This window comes from Gobio gobio (genome assembly GCF_949357685.1).
Source record: "Gobio gobio genome assembly, chromosome: 14".
NCBI classification, from domain to species: domain Eukaryota; kingdom Metazoa; phylum Chordata; class Actinopteri; order Cypriniformes; family Gobionidae; genus Gobio; species Gobio gobio.
This window is the reverse complement of record NC_137107.1, coordinates 42,624,270-42,646,553: the sequence shown is the minus strand read 5'-3', so window position 1 is coordinate 42,646,553 and position 22,284 is coordinate 42,624,270. Positions and strand designations below refer to the sequence as shown.

General features: G+C 37.7%; 2 protein-coding genes across 3 annotated transcripts in view; both read right to left on the bottom strand.

The window, feature by feature from the left end:
- Positions 1-10,149, bottom strand: part of taf1c (TATA-box binding protein associated factor, RNA polymerase I subunit C) — a 30,563-nt gene extending 20,414 nt beyond the window's left edge. The window contains exons 1-9 of one of the 2 annotated variants that reach the window (XM_079835162.1): positions 9,696-10,130; positions 8,532-8,646; positions 7,578-7,674; positions 6,822-6,874; positions 6,623-6,718; positions 2,482-2,537; positions 1,840-2,087; positions 1,372-1,500; positions 1,101-1,218 (exon numbers count right to left, since the gene is read on the bottom strand). In XM_079835162.1, the coding sequence (XP_079691288.1) occupies positions 1,101-1,218; positions 1,372-1,500; positions 1,840-2,087; positions 2,482-2,537; positions 6,623-6,718; positions 6,822-6,839 (665 nt within the window). In that variant the 5' untranslated portion in view covers positions 6,840-6,874; positions 7,578-7,674; positions 8,532-8,646; positions 9,696-10,130. Of the gene's footprint in view, positions 1-1,100; positions 1,219-1,371; positions 1,501-1,839; positions 2,088-2,481; positions 2,538-6,622; positions 6,719-6,821; positions 6,875-7,577; positions 7,675-8,531; positions 8,647-9,695 lie in introns of both variants that reach the window. The other variant, XM_079835161.1, reaches the window with a different exon arrangement.
- Positions 10,150-14,078: 3,929 nt separating this feature from the next.
- On the bottom strand, positions 14,079-21,912 carry LOC307137437 (proteinase-activated receptor 3). Its single transcript, XM_079835097.1, has 2 exons — positions 21,705-21,912; positions 14,079-17,537 (listed from the first exon to the last, which is right to left on the bottom strand). Exons 1-2 carry the CDS (start codon positions 21,766-21,768, stop codon positions 16,474-16,476), a joined length of 1,128 nt encoding a protein of 375 aa, XP_079691223.1. The 5' UTR covers positions 21,769-21,912; the 3' UTR covers positions 14,079-16,473.
- Between the last annotated feature and the right edge of the window lie 372 nt (positions 21,913-22,284).

Genomic DNA, 22,284 nt, shown 5'->3' with positions numbered 1-22,284 from the left:
ATTCTTACTATTCACTCTTGCTGAATTGGGTAAGCACACTTGTGTTCTCATTTCAGAGGAGTTCTGAGTAAATTAATAAACTGGTTCGTTAGTTCAAGTGTTGGACGGATCAGTTGTTCTAACCAGTCGTTAAAATGATCCGGTTCAAATGAGTCATTGGTTCGCGAATCGGACATTAGCAGACGCGTTGTGTGTGCAGATGAAGCTGAGCTGAACAAACGCTCACTATCTGCACTTGTGCAGGGCGCGGAGAGGTAGGCTCGCGCAGGAAAGCGGCTCTTCCTCAGTTCTCCAGGTTCCGTTTGTAACACACAAGTGACATGTTCGCAAATGATTGCAATATAGGCGTATGTGCACGCGGACGCACTTCCGGATAAATCCGTTTGCTATTTTGTGTCCACATTACGTTGCCTGTTGAAGCGTGTTATCTCAGATTACTGATGCACTTGCAGTTTTATGCACTTTTGTTACCTAATTTTCCTTACATGCTCATTAATGAAATTATATTTTATTTAATAACAATTGTTTAAAAAAAGTTAATGCACTGTAAAAAGTGAATGTCATTACATTTCAATAAAATATGCGATGCTTGATTTGGTTTACATTTGCTTGTTGCGCTCGGTTGCGACCTCTTGTGGCCATAGGAGACAATACAGTACATTTTCCATCTAACATTTAAATATTGCCTTTAGAGTTTGAATATAATTGGAATTTTGCTAATATTTATGAAAGAATTTTAAATTTAGCTTTTCAGACATTTTGGCAGCCCTAGTGTCCAGTAGGTATAACTAACCAACACAGAACACACAACACTATTCAAGCATGATCACAATGGCAAGGGGGGGAAAAAGGTTATTTAAACTTAAATGCACAACATGTCTGCACTCATTCTTGCATACACTCATTCAGCAGAATAGTAAAATAAAGTACTTTGACTATCAGTTCAGTATCAATGGAGCAGTATCAATGATCATTTGAATAACCGCTAGGGACATTTTTAGTCAACTTGCAGTCGGCCTTAAGGAAGCCCTGAATAATCAGAGTCCATCAGGAGCACAAGCAGACATGTTCTGTGAGGCAGCAAGAGCTTTCAGACACACCTGACGGTGACGCAAGAGAAGCGATCTTTTGTCTGGATGACGTCCAATAACCGCGGCTTTGTGTTGTCTCCTATCCTCCACACGCCACAGCAATAATCTGACCGCACAGCCACATTACCTGCACACAGATGTTTGGCATGCAATAATTTGACAACATGAAATTGATTTGATTTTTCACTCTGATATGAAGATGTTTGATTGGTGTAATGAATGACTCTTCCCAAATGTAATTTTTTCTCTCTCAGCAGCCAATCCATTTCTCACATCTCACCTACATCCTCCATATTGTCCAAACTGAGCTGTCTGATAATTCCATTCAAATAAAAGACAATAGGTTGGGGTTGCATGTCAAAACTAGGAGGCTTGTCATCGTTAAACTCTTGCACCACCCTGTGGAAATCTGAGGAACAGCAGTGAAGGAAATATTACAAGCAGCAAAGACATGTTTAGATGTTCTAAAGAATAAAGAACAGATGATTTACAGAGCTGGGCACTCCAGGAGCAGGATTGGACACCCCAGTGGTATAGTATTCTAGGTGGGTTAGTGTGTGTTGCTATGTGCTTGCCATGGTGTTCTGGATGGTTGGTAAAGTGATTGGTTGAACAGGGATAAAATAAAATATATGGACTTAAATATTCAGTTATTGAGATCAGCCCTCAGATCACTGACACCTTAATAAAGTTCATCAACATGGCATCAAACAAACTGTGACGCTATGGCAACTATGGCAGAGGATACAGAGTTTGTCCATCCCTTCTCCGCTGGGATAGATAAAACAGCCTTCACTGCCGCCACGACCTTCATATAAGGGCACGTATCCGAGAGCGCCCCCTGTGGTATCTGGACTGAACTGCAGCTGTTCCCTCCGAGACGTCAGCTCTTCGTAGAGGAGCGAGGAAAGGAGAGACGGAGGAACGTCGCTCACAATATCCCTGAGAAGATGGTGCAAACGACGGATCTTCTTCGAGAAATGTGAATACTCGCACCTAAAAGGAGGAAACCACATCTGAGCATTATTTTTAATGCATTACTAAATTAAAACTTCACCTTGTCTTTTTTCCCTCTCACTTTACCAATTAAAACTATTTTTAAAACCATTTTTTGTTTTTAAATGCCCCTATTATGCTATTTTAAAGATTTCTCATTTTGTATTGGCAGTCTCCTAAAATAAGGTCTCCAAAAACTTAAATTGTCTCTTAATATACATTGCACATGGTGTACTCTGGTGATTGGTCTACTGTTCTGATTGGTCAGATGGTCCACTCCAGTCTGTTGTGATTGGTCTACTCTGCTCTGATTGGCCAGATCAGGCACTTTAATGTGATGTGATTATCAACATGGCAATTGTCAGACAAGTTGATTCCCATAAAATAATCTTACCTCTTATAATTCAAGCCATCTATAAATACTCTAGACCAGCGCATTGACAAGGCATCCTGAAAAACAAGAACAGAAGACAACTACTACAGGACCACTAAGAAACGTGAAAACATGCCAACAACAAAACAATGACACCTCATTCTGACCACAACAAGCACACACATCAGGGGTCCGTTCTTCGTACCTCGCTTAATACATCCGAGATGATTTGACAGATCCCAGATCTTTTAATCGTGATAACTGATCTCAGGCTAATTTGGTTCTTCAAACGAATTTGCGGATTGGATTTAAATATCTGGATTAAATGATCTAAGATTACTGCACGTTCTTGTTTTCCCTGAAGAGGGCAGATGCATCGATACTCAAAACCTCGATCAGCAATGCAGCGATTGGCTTGCGTCAAGACTAGGGGTGCACCGATCCGACTTTTTCAGTCCCGATACCGATACCGATGCCTGGGCTTTGTGTATCTGTCGATACCCGATACCGATCCGATATATTGTTGAATTAATAATAAACTGTATATCTTCCACCTTATACCTTCCTTGAAGAGACTAAAGGCACCAGACTTTACTAACTAAACATAACTAAGACAAAATAACAGATGTATGTAAGGTGTTGAATTCTTATTTATTTAAAAAACAATTGTGCATTCAAATCTAAAATAGAATGTAATCTAACTTCTTTAAATAAATAAAATGTAGCAGTGGAAACAAAAAACAGTGTAGGCCTATTGGTCAAACATACAATAGTAATCTGACAGTTACCAAACATTTTTTTACACTACAGATAATTGTTTTGGTATATAATCATATCAATATTAAAAAGTAGCATTACAAATTAACAAATAGTCTAATTTTCTGCCATATGCAATTTATTAAAAATTTTCAGCTAGCTAATAACAACTTTGTTCTGGTTTCACCTCACTCCAGATTAAATGATTGTAGGCTAGGCCTTTTTATTTTACTACACATTGTCAACAGAAATAAGATGAAATACTGTTGATAATTAAAAATAATTCTTACTACCCACTCTTGCTAAATTGGGTAAGCACACTTGTGTTCTCATTTCAGTTGCGTTCTGAGTAAATTAATAAACTGAGTTCATGAGTTCAGTGTTGGACGGATCAGTTGTTCTGGCCAGTCGTTAAAATGATTCGGTTCAAAGGAGTCATTAGGTCACGAATCGGACATTAGCAGACGCGTTGTGTGCGAATCCCGTCTGTTAGAACATCGCGAAAGATGTCAACACACAGAAAACACTTCATAACTGGATATAATTTGTCTCCCGCTTATTGAAAGTATGCTTTATGTCAGCTGGTCAGAGAAGAGTCAATGTTTTTTGAGCGCAATTCACACCCAGTGATAATTCAAGGACAAAATTGTCCGAATGTGTCACGTGCAACATGGTTTCGGTCTTCCGAGCTTTTGATTTGGATTAATATGTGAAATATGAGAGCGAACACTGATTATTTTGAAGACCCAGAGAGCGCGCGCGGGGGAGGAGCTCTCAGATCGGTCTCTCTGTCACTCAGTCACGAGCGCAGCATCTGTTCTACATCACTCGTAAATCACAATAACTCATCAAATTAGGCTTTGGCCGTCAAAAAAATGTCAATGCAGGAAAGACCCTGACTTTGCAGTAATACCCTCGAAACAGCGACGAACTAGTTGGTGTGGCAAGCGTGAAATATCTCCTCCACACAGCCGACTCTCTGGCTCGCTCCCTTCTAGCATGCGACACACGTGAAGCTGACGAATGACGTAGGTTCTGCTGCGACGGAAAAAAACACCTGGATCGGCTTGTGGATCTGTTCATTTTTCCGATCCCCGATCCAGCTATTTTGTCAGTATCGCGGCCGATATCCGATCCTAATATCGGATCGGTGCACCCCTAGTCAAGACAGCAACGTAATGACATCATATAATCAAAAAAGCCACCTGGCAAAAAACTTGACAAATTACACCAAAAAAAACCCCCACAAATATCTAGACCTTTATAAGGAAACAGCTAAACGACCAAACCAACATAAGTTATAATAGATCAATGATAATTATTTTTTTTTTTTATTTTTTTTTTACATGATTACCAATTATTTATATTCACGATTTTATACAGTGTTTGTACACCCTTTACATTTTTATTTCAATGTTGTAATTACATTTTTAATTCAATTTGGAGCAGATTTGTAACGTGCCAGCATTAAAGTTTCTTAAGGGTTAAGATCAAATTCTCTGCATCAAGCCACTCCCATAATATCCGTCATCACGTAAATTAATGCACGGCTCAGATTAACTGTACAACATGTGTGTAAACCTCCAATAAAATTATAAAGTAATTATTCCATCACAAATAAATCGCTCAATCAAGTGGCTGTGTCTATAGTATTATACACTAGGGCTGCAACGACGCGTCGACGTCGACTACGAAAATACGTCGACGTGCGTGAAATGCGTCGACGCGTCGGCGGCACATTATTTACGTTCTAGAATGGAACAGAAGATCTAGAATAATGGCAGCTTCTGCTCCCGGGCATAGTGAAAATGATCATTTATCATATAAAGCCAGACCGCGACATTCAAAAGTGTGGGAGTACTTTAAACAGAAGCCGAGTAAAACTGTGCTTTGTTCGCTCTGTAATGCCGGTTTCACATTGCGCGCGGTGGCAGAGCAGGTGCTGTGCGCGTGGAGAGCGGGAGCTTTCACACTGCCAGTCAGTGTTGCCAAGTCCCGTTTTTTTCCGCGGAATTGGGCTACTTCTACACTGTTGCCGCGGGCTGTGTCTCATGTCCGCGGGTTGAAGCGATCCCAATTATGTGATATTTAGCCCCGGGAATGAGAATTTTAGCAGGCAGCCCTGCAAAAAAACACACATATTTAACCCCCCGAACGCGATATTTACCAGAGAACCTCCCCGAAACGCGATTGGGCTTGTTTTGGACTAGTTTTGAGTAACGAATGGGTGGGTTTTGTTGTGTAAACCTGGCAACCCTGCTGCCAGTGTTCTCTCGCGCAGCTGAACCGTGGCGCGTGGATTGCAACAGACGGTCACATTTTCCGGGGTTCTTCTCCGACCCCAGTACGTCTCGTGCTTTTATTTATTATGGGCTGCATATATCTGCTGTTAATGCGACCTGGTTCCGCTCTGTCCCAAACACATATGCATAATAACTTGTTGTATATAGGTAGTTTGCATGATTAAAGTAACATTAAAGTTAAGATATGCCTCTAGCTTTAATCATTTAAATGTGTCTTTGAAGTTTGGGCTAAAACTTCTGGCAGCTTTAGTCGTTGTTTATGCACATGTATCTTCAAAATAGACAACTAGTTATACTATATTAAAACTATGCTGAAAGCTCCTGTATGTGAACCTTTTGCAGATAAATACAAGTGCATTTTCGTTTACTATTGAAACAAATCAATAAGTAAATCATACTCAACTACTATAGTAAACAACTTTTCCTAATTAGGCCTACTCTGTATACATTTTATGATGAATAGTATCATTATATATTATGTTTAAAAAGCTTCTTGTGTTCATATATTTCTTTATAAAATGGCATAGCCTATGTACACTACCCTTCCTGAAATACAATTAATATTGTCATCATTCATTGATTTCATGTTAAAATAATATACAAATTCACTACCCTCTTTGAAGTACAATAATCAGTAAAAAGAATCATAAGATTAATCCGGAAAAATAATCGTTAGATTAGTCGACTAATCGAAAAAATAATCGTTAGATTAGTCGACAGAAAAAATAATCGTTAGTTGCAGCTCTATTATACACAACATGATAATATTATATACATTCTCATATACATATACAATTAAAAATGTCTATATTATTATTATTTAAAATTATTATTATTGCCCCTGGTTCAGTAATGAACTCTTGTAATAAAGTAGCAGTGGCTGGGACAGATTTTAAATATCACCTCAAGATGCAATCTAATCCTGTTTACAGGAAATAAGCTGCTCGCGAGCAGGTTTAAGCTTAAGGACCTGTTGCTATGACAGCAAGTCCAGGATGAGCATCGAAGAACCAAACAATTCAAGATCATGCCAAATCGTCAACAATCAAATCCAGCTAACTGAGATAGCGACATACGAAGAACAGAGCCCAGGTCTCCCTCACCTCTGGCCCTTTAAGTGAGTAAGAGAGATTATCCCGGAGCAGATGTCCCATTGTAGAGAACGCATCCGTATAGTAATGCTGGTAGAAATACTGCATCTGAAGAGAAAAGAGACAAAACCGCATTTTATTACTAAATACAACATTTTGAGATGAGAAGTCGCTTCAAAACAATCATGAGAATTATGCTGCTCTAACTTACATGCTCTGGAAAATCCATTGGATCTGGTAGATCAACAGATGAGACTTTGCCATCTTGGAAAGATGATTAAAAATAAATTAATATATAGAAATAAATCATGCAATTATCACCCCGAAAACAAAACTAAAGCATTAGCAGTGTGACCATTTTACAATTAAAAACATTACCTCCCGACCCCAGTTGTTGTTACTGGTTAATTAAAACGATTACAAAAAATTTTGTTAACGGCAAAAAATATTTTTTTTTATATAAGCAAATAAAATATAAACAAATTAAAATGAAACTGATTATTGAGTTATTGAGATCAGCCCTCAGTAAAGTAGAAAAACACTGTAGGACAGACACCTTTTTAACTCGATTTAACACAGTTTGTGATTGTTATTAGACTTGGTAAGGCACATCAAGTTTATTTGTATAGTGCATTTATCACACACACACACACACACACACACACACACACACATGCACGCACAGGTGATTTTAGTTCCGCTTTCTCTGGCGGCACAAAATCAAACATAGCCTAAATGTTTTGACACTTTGGAAGGTAAAATTTGATGAGAAAAAAAATATGATATTAAAAAAAGATAAGGTTTCTTTCCTGCTTGTGTCCCACATCCCTCTCAAAGCTCAGAGCGGCATATGACGCATCTTTGTGGGGAAATGTGATCCACTTTTTTTTTTTTAAAGGAACACGCCGAATTTTGGGACTTTAGCTTATTCCCCATATCCCCCAGAGTTAGATAAGTCCATACATACCATTCTCATCCTCGTGCGTGCCATAACTCTGTCTGATGCACCCACCGCTAGCCTAGCTTAGCACAAAGACTGGAGGTAAATGGCTCCAGCTAGCCTACTGCTCAATAAGAGACAAAATAACACCAACATTTTCCAATTTACATGTTTGTGTATAGTTACATTGTGTACTAAGACCGACGGAAAATGAAAAGTTGCGATTTTCTAGACATGGCTGGGAACTATACTCTCATTTCTGCGTAGTCAAGGAACTTTGTGCCGTCCCATGAGTGCAGCGGCGCAATGATTTTACAGAGCACTTCAAAATAGGCTAACTTCCGTCAACATAACCAACGTGACAACATGCTTACACAGAGAGCGTGCTGGGGACTGTTTTAAAGTGGAAAATGTTGGCGTTATTTCATGACTTATTGAGCAGTAGGCTAGACGGTCCCAAAAGTCTGTGTTCCTTTAACATTTAATTCTCTTATATTCTTTAGGTTACCATTATTTACTAATAATTGTTTAAATGTTTTACAGGCTGTTGTGTGTTGTTTCAATTATGAAAGTGCTAAAATAAACACGCATGCTTGTTATGAAATGGATGTTAGGGATGGGCGATATCTTATGCGATATTCCGGTAAATAGTAATGATTTCATTTTAAAAAATGAAAAACCTTATATTAGATATTATATAAATATTAAAATAACACTGCATTTTAATTGGTAAAACTGCCTTGATGTTAATATATTTTTGTTTTATTTTAAAATATAACCTATAACATGTTCTTCGTGAGATTTACCACAATGCTTTTTTCTTCCACAAAGAATTACTTAAAATAGACTCTATATTCATAACCAAGCTAATGCACTACATTAACAGAAAAAAATGCTTTTTATATTTTGGGATCTGAGGATGTTTTATCATTTAAGACCATCAAATGACTAAACTTTAGACCATTAATAATAAGTATTTACCTTCAAATGCTGGCATTAAAGGAGTAACGGCTGGTTTGACCGGCACCCATTCCTCACCGCTCACAGTGTGCTGGGATTCAAACCCAGGAAGGGTCGCCGATTGTTCATCATCACACTGTAAAATTCACAATAAACAGGTCAGTCATGATAAAGATTCACAATTGTGGAGAATGTGAAATATAACATTATGATAATTGTGTTCTCTTTCTGTTAAATCATGCAAGAAAAAAACACAAATAGCCAATATTTAGAGAAGTCCTAGTGTTCTTTTGTGCCACGGCTGCCACTATACATTTGTGATTTCTGTACTTCACCGAATCATAATTTATAATAACTCTGGAACTCCTTACCATAAATCAACTCAGTATGCATTGTTATTGAATTTCTTTTAATTATTCTTACTGATTCTTCAAGCGGTATTTTGTGAAGTAATTCACTATATTGCTGGGTTTGGCGGTTGCCAGGAGAACGGGACTTGTCTGACTGCATTGTGCCAAGTGTAAAGTTTGGTGGAGGGGGGATCATACCATATGCAATAATAAACTTTAAGATGACATAATTTTGGTTTTCTGTACTTCAAATAATCATAAAAACTTGCAGTAACACTTTAGTTTAGGGTCCAATTCTCACTAAAAGCTAGTTGTTTATTATTAGCATACATTTTACACGGATATTGACTGATTATTAGTTCTTATAAAGCACATAATAATGCCTTATTCTGCATGACCATATTCTACATAATTGAATCCTACCAATACCTAAACTTAACTACCTTATATTAAGTCAAAAGTCGTAGTTAATACTGAGAATTTGACCCTAAACTTAAGTGTGATCAAACATATAATATTAATATAAACACATACACACACACACTTATAGATTATTCAAGGGATATTTAGTAATAAATAAACAAATCCTCGTTTAGCTCGTGCATGCATCATAACTGCATAACACCACTGAAAGAGTTAACATGCAATAATAAGGGCTAGAAATACATTTAGGCATCAGGAATAGCTGCTTTAAAGCGCCAAAAACATCTCAATCTCTATATAACACATGCCATTTGTATAATTGTATATTTACACGTGTGCCCGCATATTTAACGTGTGTATTCTGTACATCAGGGCGGATCTGTCACTTTCGTTATGATGCGACTCGTCTTACCGGCCCGGGACTAACAGCAAGCACGCGCTCGTATGAGCCCCAGCCTCCATAATTGTGCTGCGCCTCAGCTTCAGGGGGTCCATCCAGAAACAAATGTGGGAAAAGCTGATGAGGAAATGCGTTGTCCATGATGGTCGCACGGAAGTCCCGTCTACCCGGCCAAGAAGATCAGACAAGCCCGGGCATGTTCACGTGAGCACGGGCGTCCACGTGCGCACTGATGGGTCCCACGATTGTCTCCACTTATAACGTTGCTTTAAGATTGTAATATGTCGAAAAAGTCATTTTCGTATAGATACATTTTGGAAATATTGCACGACGAAGAACGCGCTTATGATAAACGTGGATGGCAAGCGACCGCGTGTGCGCTAAACAAAACGTGTCCGGTCCGCGCCGTTCACACGTCACTCACATGTCTCAGCTGATTTACACTACGGAAGCCAGAACGCGCGAGACCGTTCAATCCGCCCGCCACCGGAACACATTTCAAAATAAAAGCATTTTTAACATTTAAAAAAAAAAAAAAGAATTTAAATAATTTCAAAATAAAGCTCTTGTCAGTGTACAATGGTCATAAACATTTGTAGCTCAATTGTCGCAAGTAAGTAGCCTAAGTAAGCAAATAAACAATAAACAAATACAGTAATAATAAATACAGAGGTGATAAATAGTGTTTTGTTTTCTGGTTTCAGCAAACACTGATTGTGAAAGTGTAAGTTTGGCCTATAACTAATGAATATATAAATGCAGTGTCCCCAGTTGTACATCCAGATTTTTTACACGTTTTTATTAGTTCTCAGCTTATTTACATATTTTCAATGTAAACATTGTATTGCTTTTCGTGCTTTAAAAAAAAAAAAAAAAAAAAACTTTACCTGCATGTTGTAATAAAACATCTGATGCTGTGCTAGGTCCTTGGGTATGTAAATGAAAAGAAAATAAATGTAAGCAAATATTTTTTTAAAAAATATAATAATAATCAAAAGTATCTTTCGTTTGAATATTCACAGTCATTTTGCACCAGTTGATCATTCTGTTTTGATGCTTTATAGCTGAATTGAACTAATTTCATAATTGATGTAGCATATACTTTACACAGTAATTGAACCTAAACTAATCAACACTGAACTGATTTTAACTGAATACTGACTGTTTAGGCCTACTATTGTCTTTTTAGATCTGCTTTACAGCAGAATTGAATTCTGTCTGCATCATTGAAATGTTCTGTGTTGTATAAAGTGCTATATAAATAAAGGTGACTTGACTTGACAAATTAATCAAAAAGCAAAACTTGAATAAGAACTGAATTAAGTTAATGTGCATTTACAATGACAATATAGGCTCAAAAACACTTTTCCAATTTTTTTCTATGATCCCCACCTGCCATCCTCTCTTCACATTCCTGCAGGGTTACGCTTATGAAACAATAGAGGTTGTCAAGACAGTGATATGCGTGAGTTCATATCAAGCCTGTGAATGAATGCATTTACATTTTACACTTAAGCACCGACTGCTCACTGAGATAAAGCCAAAGAGCATTCCAGCTAAAAACAACAAGACAGGTCATAACCATAAAAATGAGTAAACCATGCATCAAAACGAATATTTGTCAAACATGATATCTTAGTGAGATAAGAGATTACAAGAGAGCAGTCTAATCAAACACAACACAACATTTATTTATGGCTATCAGTTGTCATATTGGCTCTATTAAACAATATATGAGACAAATGTGAAATCTATAGTTGCATTGCAACATTAAAGTCACCATGATATCAAAACTGACAATTATCTTTATGGAATATTGCAGTGTTTATTATAAATGATTTATCCGTGCATCATTGTTTTTTAAATTCATGTGCCTCGTAATCTTTCATCAAAATAAATTCCCCTCTCTCTCGCCGCATCTCTTCTCTGATGACTTGTTTACTGGCGTGAGGGCGGGGCAACCTGTCAATCACATGAGATCATCCACCAATAGCAAAACATTATATCAATTTTTAATGGACAACATTTTTGGTAACACTTAAAGGTGCACTGTGTAAATTTTAGCCAACCATCCACCAATAGCAAACCACAACCATCCAATCAATTCTCAATAGACAACATTTTTGGTAGGGTGAAGTCAGGGTGATTGGGACACTTTTTTTCAAGTCATCTCAATGGCAAAAAGTGTAGAGAAGTTTGTCCATTTAGGGCTACTGTAGAAACATGGCGGCGCAAAATGGCGACTTCACTGTAAGCCTCGCGGTGTATGTAGAGAGAAATGGCTCATTCTAAGGTAATAAAAACATAGCGAATCATTATGTAATGTCTTTATACACCACTGAAAGCATAGTTATGTATATTATATTGCATTTCTGTCTATAGATCCTCATAAATACTACACACTGCACCATTAAAGCCCTTATGTAAACAAGGTTAAAATGTATTATAATATTTGCAGATTCTGAAATTGGTTGTTCGTCATGTGTTTTAATGCACTATACTTTCTAACGGTGTGTTCTATGATTAGATAAGCATTATAATGTATATTATAACTGTGGTTACAGTACATAAGGTGCATTACAAGGCATAATTAATGCATTAAAATCACTTTTATAGTGCATCATATACATCAGGGGTCTCCAAACGCGGCCCTGGAGGGCCGCTGTCCTGCAGAGTTTAGCTCCAACCCCAAATAAACACACCTGAACCACCTTATTAGTGTCTAACTAGGGCCTTGTGAGCATAGATATACATAATAAAGGCTAGATGTCTCGTCCGCGCTGCTGGCCAATGGAGGTTGACATCCGCACCTGGCGGCCATCTTGTCACAGTCAGCTCGCTCTCTCGTAACATTGTGTTTTAATGGTGCATGTGCTTTTTAAACAACCATAACTTGCTCAATTTTCTACCGATTTTCAAACTGTTTGGTTTGTTATAATCGACAGAGATGTAGATATGACACTGCATACTTTTGAATAATTGTTCATAATTTGTTCAAGCATCCAGAATTATAGCCACGTTAATAATGTTTGTAAGAAACCAATCCATTTGTTAATCCGTCAAGATTTCAGCGAGATAAGAGTAGTTGTGTTCGTGCAGATCACTCACCTTACATCAGGTACCTCAGAGCCCGCCAGAAAGCTTGCCTGTGACAAGATGGCCGCCGGTGATGACGTTAGAGACTCCTCCGTAAGACATCTAGCCTTTATTATGTATATCTATGCTTGTGAAACACTGATAAGTTAGTTCAGGTGTGTTTATTTGGGGTTGGAGCTAAACTCTGCAGGACAGTGGCCCTCCAGGACAGAGTTTGGAGACCCCTGGCTGTAAAGCATTACCAATTTTTTTTCCTCATTCGAGAAGCCGTTTCTCTTGGATATACGTCGCAATGGAAAAGAAAACATTATCGCAACTTCCATTTCAAGCTGATTTTAAGAAGTCTGTGCCTCTGTATGAGCATGTCTGCATGAGAAACAGAGAGAAAGAATGTGTTGCTACACAGTTAGTCACAACCCACTGGCACTGTTGTCTTCAAGCCAGAGACGGCGTCTCCAAACTGCAGTCGAAGTCAAATCTTGCTGAGGTTTTTTTGATTAATCAAATTTAAAGGAGTAGTTCACTTTAAAATGAAAGTGATTTACTCACCCTCAAGCCATCCTAGGTGTATATGGCTTTCTTCTTTCTAATGAACATAATCAGCATTATATTAATACATATCCTGATGTTTCCAAGCTCTATAATGGCAGTGACTGGGTCCATTTTGAGTTTGAAGCTCAAAGAAGCACATACATTCATTATAAAAGTACTCCACACGGCTCCACTGGGTTAATAAAGGCCTTCTGAAGAGAATCGATGGGTTTTTGTAAGAAAAATATCATATTTAAAACTTTATAAAGTAAAATATCTAGCTTCCGCCAGACCGCCTTCCGTATTTAACTTACGGAAAAAGAGTAACTGATGCAACGTATCACTAGAACGTCACACTTTCTTCGGAAGCTATATATTTTACTTTATAAAGATTTAAATATGATATTTTTCTTACAAAAACCCATCAATTCTCTTCAGAAGGCCTTTATTAACCCCCCAGAGCCGTGTGGAGTACTTTTATAATGAATGGATGTGCTTTTTTGAGCTTCAAACTCAAAATGGACCCCGTCACTGCCATTATAAAGCTTGGAAGGATATTTATTAATATAACAAATATGATTGTGTTCACCAGAAAGAAGAAAGTCATATAAACCTAGGGTGACTTGAGGGTGAGTAAATCATGGGCTCATTTTCATTTTAAAGTGAACAAAACACCACTGGACCCACCTTAGTCCGGCAGATGGCATTTGATTGAGATCCATGGAATATAATTTACCAGACAGCCGAGACTTTTGTTTTACTTGTTTTAATGACTATATTATGTATTAAATGCTCTGCGTTGAAATCACATGTGTTTAAATATAGGCATTATCATAAAGCATTTACATTCTCTATACAAACGGACAAACTTTGCCTTGGTCAACAAGGCTTTATGTAACATTCATAAAACACACACTGAACACAGTCCAGGCCGTATATTACACTCTTTTCTCTCAGGGCCATTCAAATGTCTCTCCATTTGTATTCAGTATAAAAGGTGCAGCTCCAGTCCTGTCCAAGCGATTCGAGCCAACTGGCTGGAACTACAAACTATTAGTTCTCCTAATGGCACTTGTCTTCACATATTAAATACTTTAAACCTAACTCAAGGAGGTTTTAGAAACAAGATTCTAACAGATTTTAGATTACTCCTTTTTTTTTAAATCAATTTAGTCAAAATGAAATCAGAATTGACCCTATAGTATTGCCTACTTAGTGCACTGTACATCATCAAATGTGCACTACTGTTCAAAAGCATGTGGTCTCTTCTGCTCGTCAAGGCTGCATTTATTTGATAAAAAAATACAGGAAAATATTGTGAAATATTATTACAAATTAAAATAACTGTTTTATATTGTAATATATTTTAAAATTGAATTTATTCCTGTGATGCAAAGCTGGAATTTCAGCATCATTCTCACAGAGAAAAAGGGAGTAAAAATTGTAGGCCTACCTTTAGGGGTACAACAAACTGTAACCACGGTACCCTTAAAAGGACATCTTTGTAATTTTTTACTCCTAAAAGGTGCATATTAGTACCGTGTAAGCCCTATTCGGACGGTAATTGTTTCTCGTGGGGTCGTAAGGTATTTTCATCATTTACAGGGACTAGTCTGTGATTTTATTGCCATCCGAATCCAGAATGTCAGTGTTTTTTTTCCCACCAGCACCACCCGCGTAAAAATCCCCGGCCGAATTACCTACTGTTTTTGACAAACACCAAGGTTGTGTGGTAATTAAATTAAGTTTTCAAGAATATATCACTTCAAAATTCACTGTTTATATCCTTTTTGACCACTGCAGAGCACCGTGCGGTTGCACTTCGCTAATTGGTTACATTGCCTTTATTACTGAAATATTTCATCACCGCTCAAAAAATAAAAAGAAGAAAAGCACATACACATTTGAAAAGGTACGTTATTACGGCAGCAATTATATATGTTAAAATAACCAAGCAGCATTGTGTTTACCTCATGTTAATAAGAGGCTGTATTAACTTATTTCCGCTCATTTCCATGTGGAACAAAATGGCATCCTTTATTTTGAGATAAAATATGCATATAATGTGCATCTATATATCTTCCTATTTTTAAACAGATTTAAATAATTCAATAATTTGTATATTATTTTCCTATTATTAAATTAAATATGCGTTTATTCTTATTATACCAAGCAAATGACATTTTATTCACAGCATACTATGTTATTGACCACATGAGCAGCGAATCACAAAACACACTCCTCCACCGTGAATAAATCGCCATCCGAATGCACGAGTTTTATCACTGAGGTGGCATGCAAATGTATTTTTACGAACGTCCACGTGAGAAACAATTACCGTCCGAATAGGGCTTTAGAGTACAAATATGTACCTTAAGGTACTACTATAAACCTTTTTGTGGTAAAAAAAAAAAAAAGAGGCAAGAATGTGTCCTTTTAAGGGTACTGCAGTTACAAGTTGTTGTACCCATAAAGGTAAAAAAAAAATTATCTGTGTTCATCTAGTCTTCAGTGTCACATGATCCTTCAGAGATCATTCTAGATGATGATTTGCTGCTCAAAAAACATTCCTGATTATTATTATCAATGCTGAAAACTAAATTTTTTCAGGATAATATCTAAAACAGAAATCTTTTGTAAAAGTATAAATGTCTTTAGTGCCAAATTTGATCAATTGTATGCATCCTTGCTAAATTAAAGCATTTCTTTCTTTCAAAAAACTATCCCAATCTTTTGAACGGTAGTGTAAGTGCTTGTAGTCTTTTATCAAAATGCTACAACTTTCTCTTGCCGTTAAGAAAACGACTTTCTATTTCGGCTGTTTCAACGAGTTCACATTAAACATCCTGTTTCACTTGGGAATACACAGGATTACGGAAGCTAAATGGGTTGCGCAACATGCATTTCATGTCGACTGTACCCAAGTATAGGTCTCTGAAGGATAGTAATAGGAGTTACCAGATCAGTGGGCGAGGCCATAAACAGAGGGGCGTTTTCCACTGTGTTACCTGATTGGCCCACGTCACAGTGTGGGTAGTGTTTAGGGGTGGGGTCGGGTGAAGGGGATCATTTTCACTGCGTGATTTATAAACACCCATCAGTTTGAAAACACCCACAAATTTAGAAACACCCACTTTTGTTCCGCAGAGACCTCATACTCACTTTACGTAGAGATGCTAAGCGCGCGTCCTTTGCGTGCAAGAAAGTAGCGTTTGGTTCCGACAGTCCTGGACATGAGCGCGAACAGAAAGGGATCCAGAGCGCTATGCAGGCAACACAGACACACGGACACACTGAAGTAGATGTAGAAACTCTCTGTAGTGCCAGCAGACAGAAGGACGTAATGCAGAAAATAAAAACAGCTGCTTGGGCCGAAGCACAGGGCGAAGATAATGAAGTTAAACGTGCTAGCTCTGATGTAAAGAGCCCAATCTCGGTGCGAGCGGTTCAGGTGCCAGACGATGGAAGTGTAACATGCTACTGTCACCACTAGGGGCAGGAAAAAACCAACACAGGTGAGGCCAAGGTTGTAATAGACAAGCCACTGGTAGTAGTATATGTTGTCAGGAAGAACGTCGTGGCATGTGGTTATTCCGAGATGTTGGATGCGGTAGCTTTGCTGCACTAGGAGTTCCGGGATAAGGGCGATAATAAACACAATCCAAACAGTTAAGCAACCCCAGGCGCTGAACGTGCGCTTTGGCAAACTCTTATAGAGAAATGGATGAACCACGGCAAGGTAGCGCTTGATACTAATGCACGCTAGTGTGAAAGCTGAGCAGTAGAGGTTGCCGTAAAAACAGGCGGTCGTGATGCGGCAGGCGGTTTCACCGAAAATCCAATTGTTTCCACTGAGATGATAGTGTGCCTTCAGCAAGAGGCTGAACAACAGCAGCAGGTCGGACAACGCTAAGCTACAGTACAAAATCGCCGATGAAACGACCCTCACTTTGGCTCCAACAGCGAACAAAATGGCGATATTGGCGGGAACGCCGACAATGATGGCTATGATGTAGACCGCTGGGATGAAGCACTTGCTCAGAGAACCCTGGAGGTACTTTGCTGTGTTGTTGTTGCGTAACCCCACGGCAGACGGGATGCCGCATGTTTGCGGATCTGTTGTTTGATTAGGAGGAGGAGGGAGGTTAACTGGGATCGCATATCCTTGAAAAGTCCTCGGGATGGCGATGTCAGTGGCGTTTCGTTTGTTCTTCTTGGCCCTCTTTCCTGCAATTGGACATATAGAAGAGTTAGGAATAGTACTTCTCCTCACTTTATATGGAGATAGATAGATAGATAGATAGATAGATAGATAGATAGATAGATAGATAGATAGATAGATAGATAGATAGATAGATAGATAGATAGATAGATAGATAGATAGATAGATAGATAGATAGATAGATAGATAGATAGATAGATAGATAGATAGATAGATAGATAGATAGATAGATAGATAGATAGATAGATAGATAGATAGATAGATAGATAGATGATAGATAGATAGATAGATAGATAGATAGATAGATAGATAGATAGATAGATAGATAGATAGATAGATAGATAGATAGATAGATAGATAGATAGATAGATAGATAGATAGATAGATAGATAGATAGATAGATAGATAGATAGATAGATAGATAGATAGATAGATGGCTAGATAGATGGCTAGATAGATGGCTAGATAGATGGCAAGATAGATGGCTAGATAGATGGCTAGATAGATGGCTAGATAGATGGCTAGATAGTGGGATTATAGAACGATCGTTGTAATTGTGCCGCCTCTACTTCTCAGCATGTGGATGTTTTTAACTACAAGACGAAAAAGTTTGTTTCAAAGGAGGCTGATGGCAGCAAAACAAAATACTGCTAAAAACAAGAGACTCTTAGGCACTCGTACAACTAAGCGCAGATGACGGCATCACTTGATTTGCTCGACAGCGCACAGGGGTAAACTTAGGGTGACCAAACGTCCTGTTTTCCCAGGACATGTCCTGTTTTCAAGTCCTGTCCTGGCCCTAATTTAACAATTTTCTATCCATACAGAGGGGGCATACTTTAAATGTATTGAAAATAATAAGGAATCTTTGAGTAAACTTCGAGTATCATTTGAACATCTCATTGCCGGGCCGAGTGTCCTGGTTTTCGGTAATCAAAATATGGTCACCCTAGTAAACTAATCTTGTATTTAGCAATAAGTTTAGGGTCTCAGTCGCTATATCACTGTCACATAACTATATAATGGTAGTGACGATTCTCTCTGAACAATCAGCAATCTGCAGTGTTTACACGTCACTTTTTAGTATCGGTACGGCACGCTTGGAACCTCAACCGAGTTGGAACTATTTAAGCGAACCATACCGAGCATAAATTCACCAGTCTGAGTGCCTATGAGAACCACCAGAGGGCACTCCACTCCAGACTGTCACTCCATCAAGGACTACATCTCCCATAATCCTTTGCCCGGACTCTTCAACACCCATTGATTACATCCACCTGCACCCCATTACCTAGTTAGCTCACCCTATATAAGCCTGTTCATTCTGTCAATCATTGCTAAGACATGAAAATGGTTATTGTGACAAATGTGGTCTGCCAGAAACGGTAGAGCATATTCTTTTAAGATGTGTTGCATATGAAAGTAGGGATGTGGAAATGAAGCCTCATGAAGCAGTGAGGCTTTACCCTGACTGTTTCGGGAAAAGATTCAAAGCTTCGAGAGTGTCAAGAACAGCGCCATCTGGTGCTTATTTAAAATAAAGCAGGCAGAAGTCTGTGGAAGAAGCTCTGTCAGATGAAGCAACCACAACACACTCCATCGTTTCAATGCTATGTGTACAAATAAAAGCTTTATATGTTTGTGTTTAATGTGTCCAGTAAATAAATTAATTTACCCATTAAAGTGTGTCAATAAAATATAATATGAGCTTATATGATTCAATAAGATGTAATGTAAGCCTACTCTCTCTCTCTCCACACACACACACACACACACACACCGATACATGTGCAACTGGGGGGGGGGGGGGGGGGGGGGGGGTAAAAAAATTAAAAATTAAAAAAAGGCATTTGGGGGGTAAAATATGTGTTATTTTGGCAGGGCTGGCAGCTAAAATTCGCATTCCTGGGTCTGTATATCACATAATTGGGGTCGCTTCAACCCGCGGACTTGGCAACACTGTGTGCAGTCGAGTTCTGTTGACATTTGACAACTAACGTTATGCGTCGCTCCGTTGCTCTGATTGGTTGTAGGTGAAGTCTTTCCTGGTTTGGTTGAAACACGCCCCATAATCACAGCCCAACAGAGCAGTATCAGACTCATATTCTGACTAGAATTGAGTATGACGACGTCAGGCTAGTAAAGTAATGCATTTCTTTTAAATATACAACAAAATATCATACTTTTTCAAGTAACGCAAGTTATTGACTTGCCCCCATGTTGAGATGAATTGTGTGCACTTGCAAAAAAAACAGATTCAGTATTACTCACAATTATTATTAACTATCTTAATATTACGCAAACCTGCAATAATTAAATACATTAAATTACACATATATACTTTATGTATTTAATCTCACTTTATTAACCAATGTCTTTGCTGCTGACCTTCGATGATATACTTCAACCATACTAATAAGAAAAAATTACTTTTTTTATTGCTGAAGTAAGTGTTGAACTTTCTTCTCCTGCATCCCATTCGTCTTCAACCCAGAATGCCAGCAAAGCTGAAAGGAATTTGCATTTCCTTCAGCCTGAGGCTCATTCATTTCACTTTGCGTTCGCCAAAATTAGAACTTTTTTTGTTGTTATTAAAAACCAAGCAAGCCCAGCCCAGGTGAGAAAAAGTAATGCAAAAGTAATGTAACACATTACTTTCCATTAAAAAGTAACTGTAATGCAATTAGTTACTTTTCTAGGAAGTAGCCCAATATTATAATGCATTACTTTTAAAAGTAACTTTCCCCAACACTGGTTATATTCATCACTGCGATCCAATGATCTGGAAGTTAAGATGTCCTCCAAGCATGCTTAGCAGATGTAAAAAACTGGATGGCTTGTAATTTTCTGCAATTCAATACTAATAAAACTGAAGTACTGATAAAGTAGAGATTGAGTCAGCTCTTAATAAGGTGTTCCCCAATATTCGGCAGGTAGTGAAAAACTTGGGTGTTTATTTTGACACCAAAGAAGTTGGCTCAGTCGTATTTTCATCAGTTCAAAAATATTTCTAATGCGAGGCAGATTTTAAGTTTTAAAGACAGAAGCGTAGTCATGCTTTTATTTCATCTCGTCTGGATTATTGATCTGTTTTCTACTTTAAATCAACACATTTTAGCCCAGGCTTCAATTAGTACAAAATGCTGCTATAGACACAAACTAAATATTTTAATCAACTCCAGTTTTAGCTCAATTGCCTACTAGATGTGGCTACCAATTCATTTTTAGTATTGTATTTAAGCTATTATTATTGACACAATCACCACATGGTTTGGAGTCTAAGTATTTAGCAGACCTTTTAAGACCTATGAAACAGTTCGATGTCTCAGATCTTCTAGTCATTGATTGTCGGCTGTTCCAAGATCAACAAAAGGTGACAGAGCTTCTGCAGTGGCTCCAATGTTGTGGAATAGCCTGCCAATGGATATTAGATCTCATTTTTATTTTTATTTTGTAAAGCTATTCATGTATTACTTTTTTTACTTGATTGTATATTTTATAAAGCTCTTCATGTCTTTTTACCTTTTGTAAATCACTTTGTCCTAATTAGCTTTAAAAGTGCTATGAAATAATTATAAAATGTATTATTATTATTATTATTAAAATGAGTCTAAAATATTAATAACTACCATACTAAAATATAACAATAAATATAATATAAAAATATTCATAATATTAATATATCTCAGATGTTTTACTGTATAGTTGATTAAATCTGATTATAGATTATTTCAATGGGGAATACAGTTTTATGGTTGTTTATAATAGAAAAAATAATCCAATTTACGTTATTTGCAAACTTATTTTACTAAGACCTCCTGTTATGTCTATTTCAAATCGGTCTAAAAATATGAACAGTATAATATAAATAAACTAACAAAAAATAACTTCTCAAATGTTGTACTGTATATCTGTTTGGTTTGTTTTGGTTTAGATTATTTCAGAGAGGGATAGTCTTTACGAAAAACAAAGACAAAAACACACTGTACTTCTGTACAATCCTACATCCGATTCAATGATGTAGTTGTTATGGTGTGGTATTTCTACAGTAAGTCGAATCTTTTCTCGCTCTTCACGCAGATGTATATGAGGAGATTATCTGGCTATACAGAGCAAAGGATTGTTTGAAGTGAATCAAAACTAAACGGTTTCCAACCAATCGATTTTCTTACCTTTAGCCTGGGTCGCGTTCAGAAGAATTAATGTGATCAAAACGAAAAGAAAAACTTTCCCCATGACCGAGAAAAACGTCCAATTTTGTCAATTAAAAACGAAGTCTTAACGCGGTTTGTCTGTGTGGAATGCAAATGAAGCTCGACACGAGTCACGACTCACGGCACAAGAGAACTGTGACCGCGCGTCTCTCTCTCTCTCTCTCTCTCTCTCTCTCTCTCTCTCTCTCTCTCTCTCTCTCTCTCTCTCTCTCCCTCTCTCATCAGAATAGCAGAGTCGTTCCATACCGATGACATCATCCTTCCTTCCCACTAGTCCAGTTGAATTCTTTAGCCTTTGACATCATAAACATCCTAATTACTGGGACCATTTTGTGCTCTTGCACCTGAAACTCTTTTTCACTATCCAACAAGTCTTAAAGGGATAGCCTAGTTAAAAAGTTAAAGAATTTGTTCATAGTCATTTATTTAAAGGCACAATATGTATTTTTCGCCGCTAGAGGTCGCCTATTCAAAACAAAGGCGTAGCTTGATGACGCAGAGATGGAGCGCCGATTCATGGGAGATGACGTTTTCACCT

Bases quoted from the DNA above. Each gene is read 5' to 3' on its own strand.
- LOC307137437 (XM_079835097.1), bottom strand. From the start codon at position 21,768: ATGGGGAAAGTTTTTCTTTTCGTTTTGATCACATTAATTCTTCTGAAC. The intron at 17,538-21,704 runs GTAAGAAAATCG...GTCCAATTGCAG, and splicing joins GAACGCGACCCAGGCTAAAG to GAAAGAGGGCCAAGAAGAAC.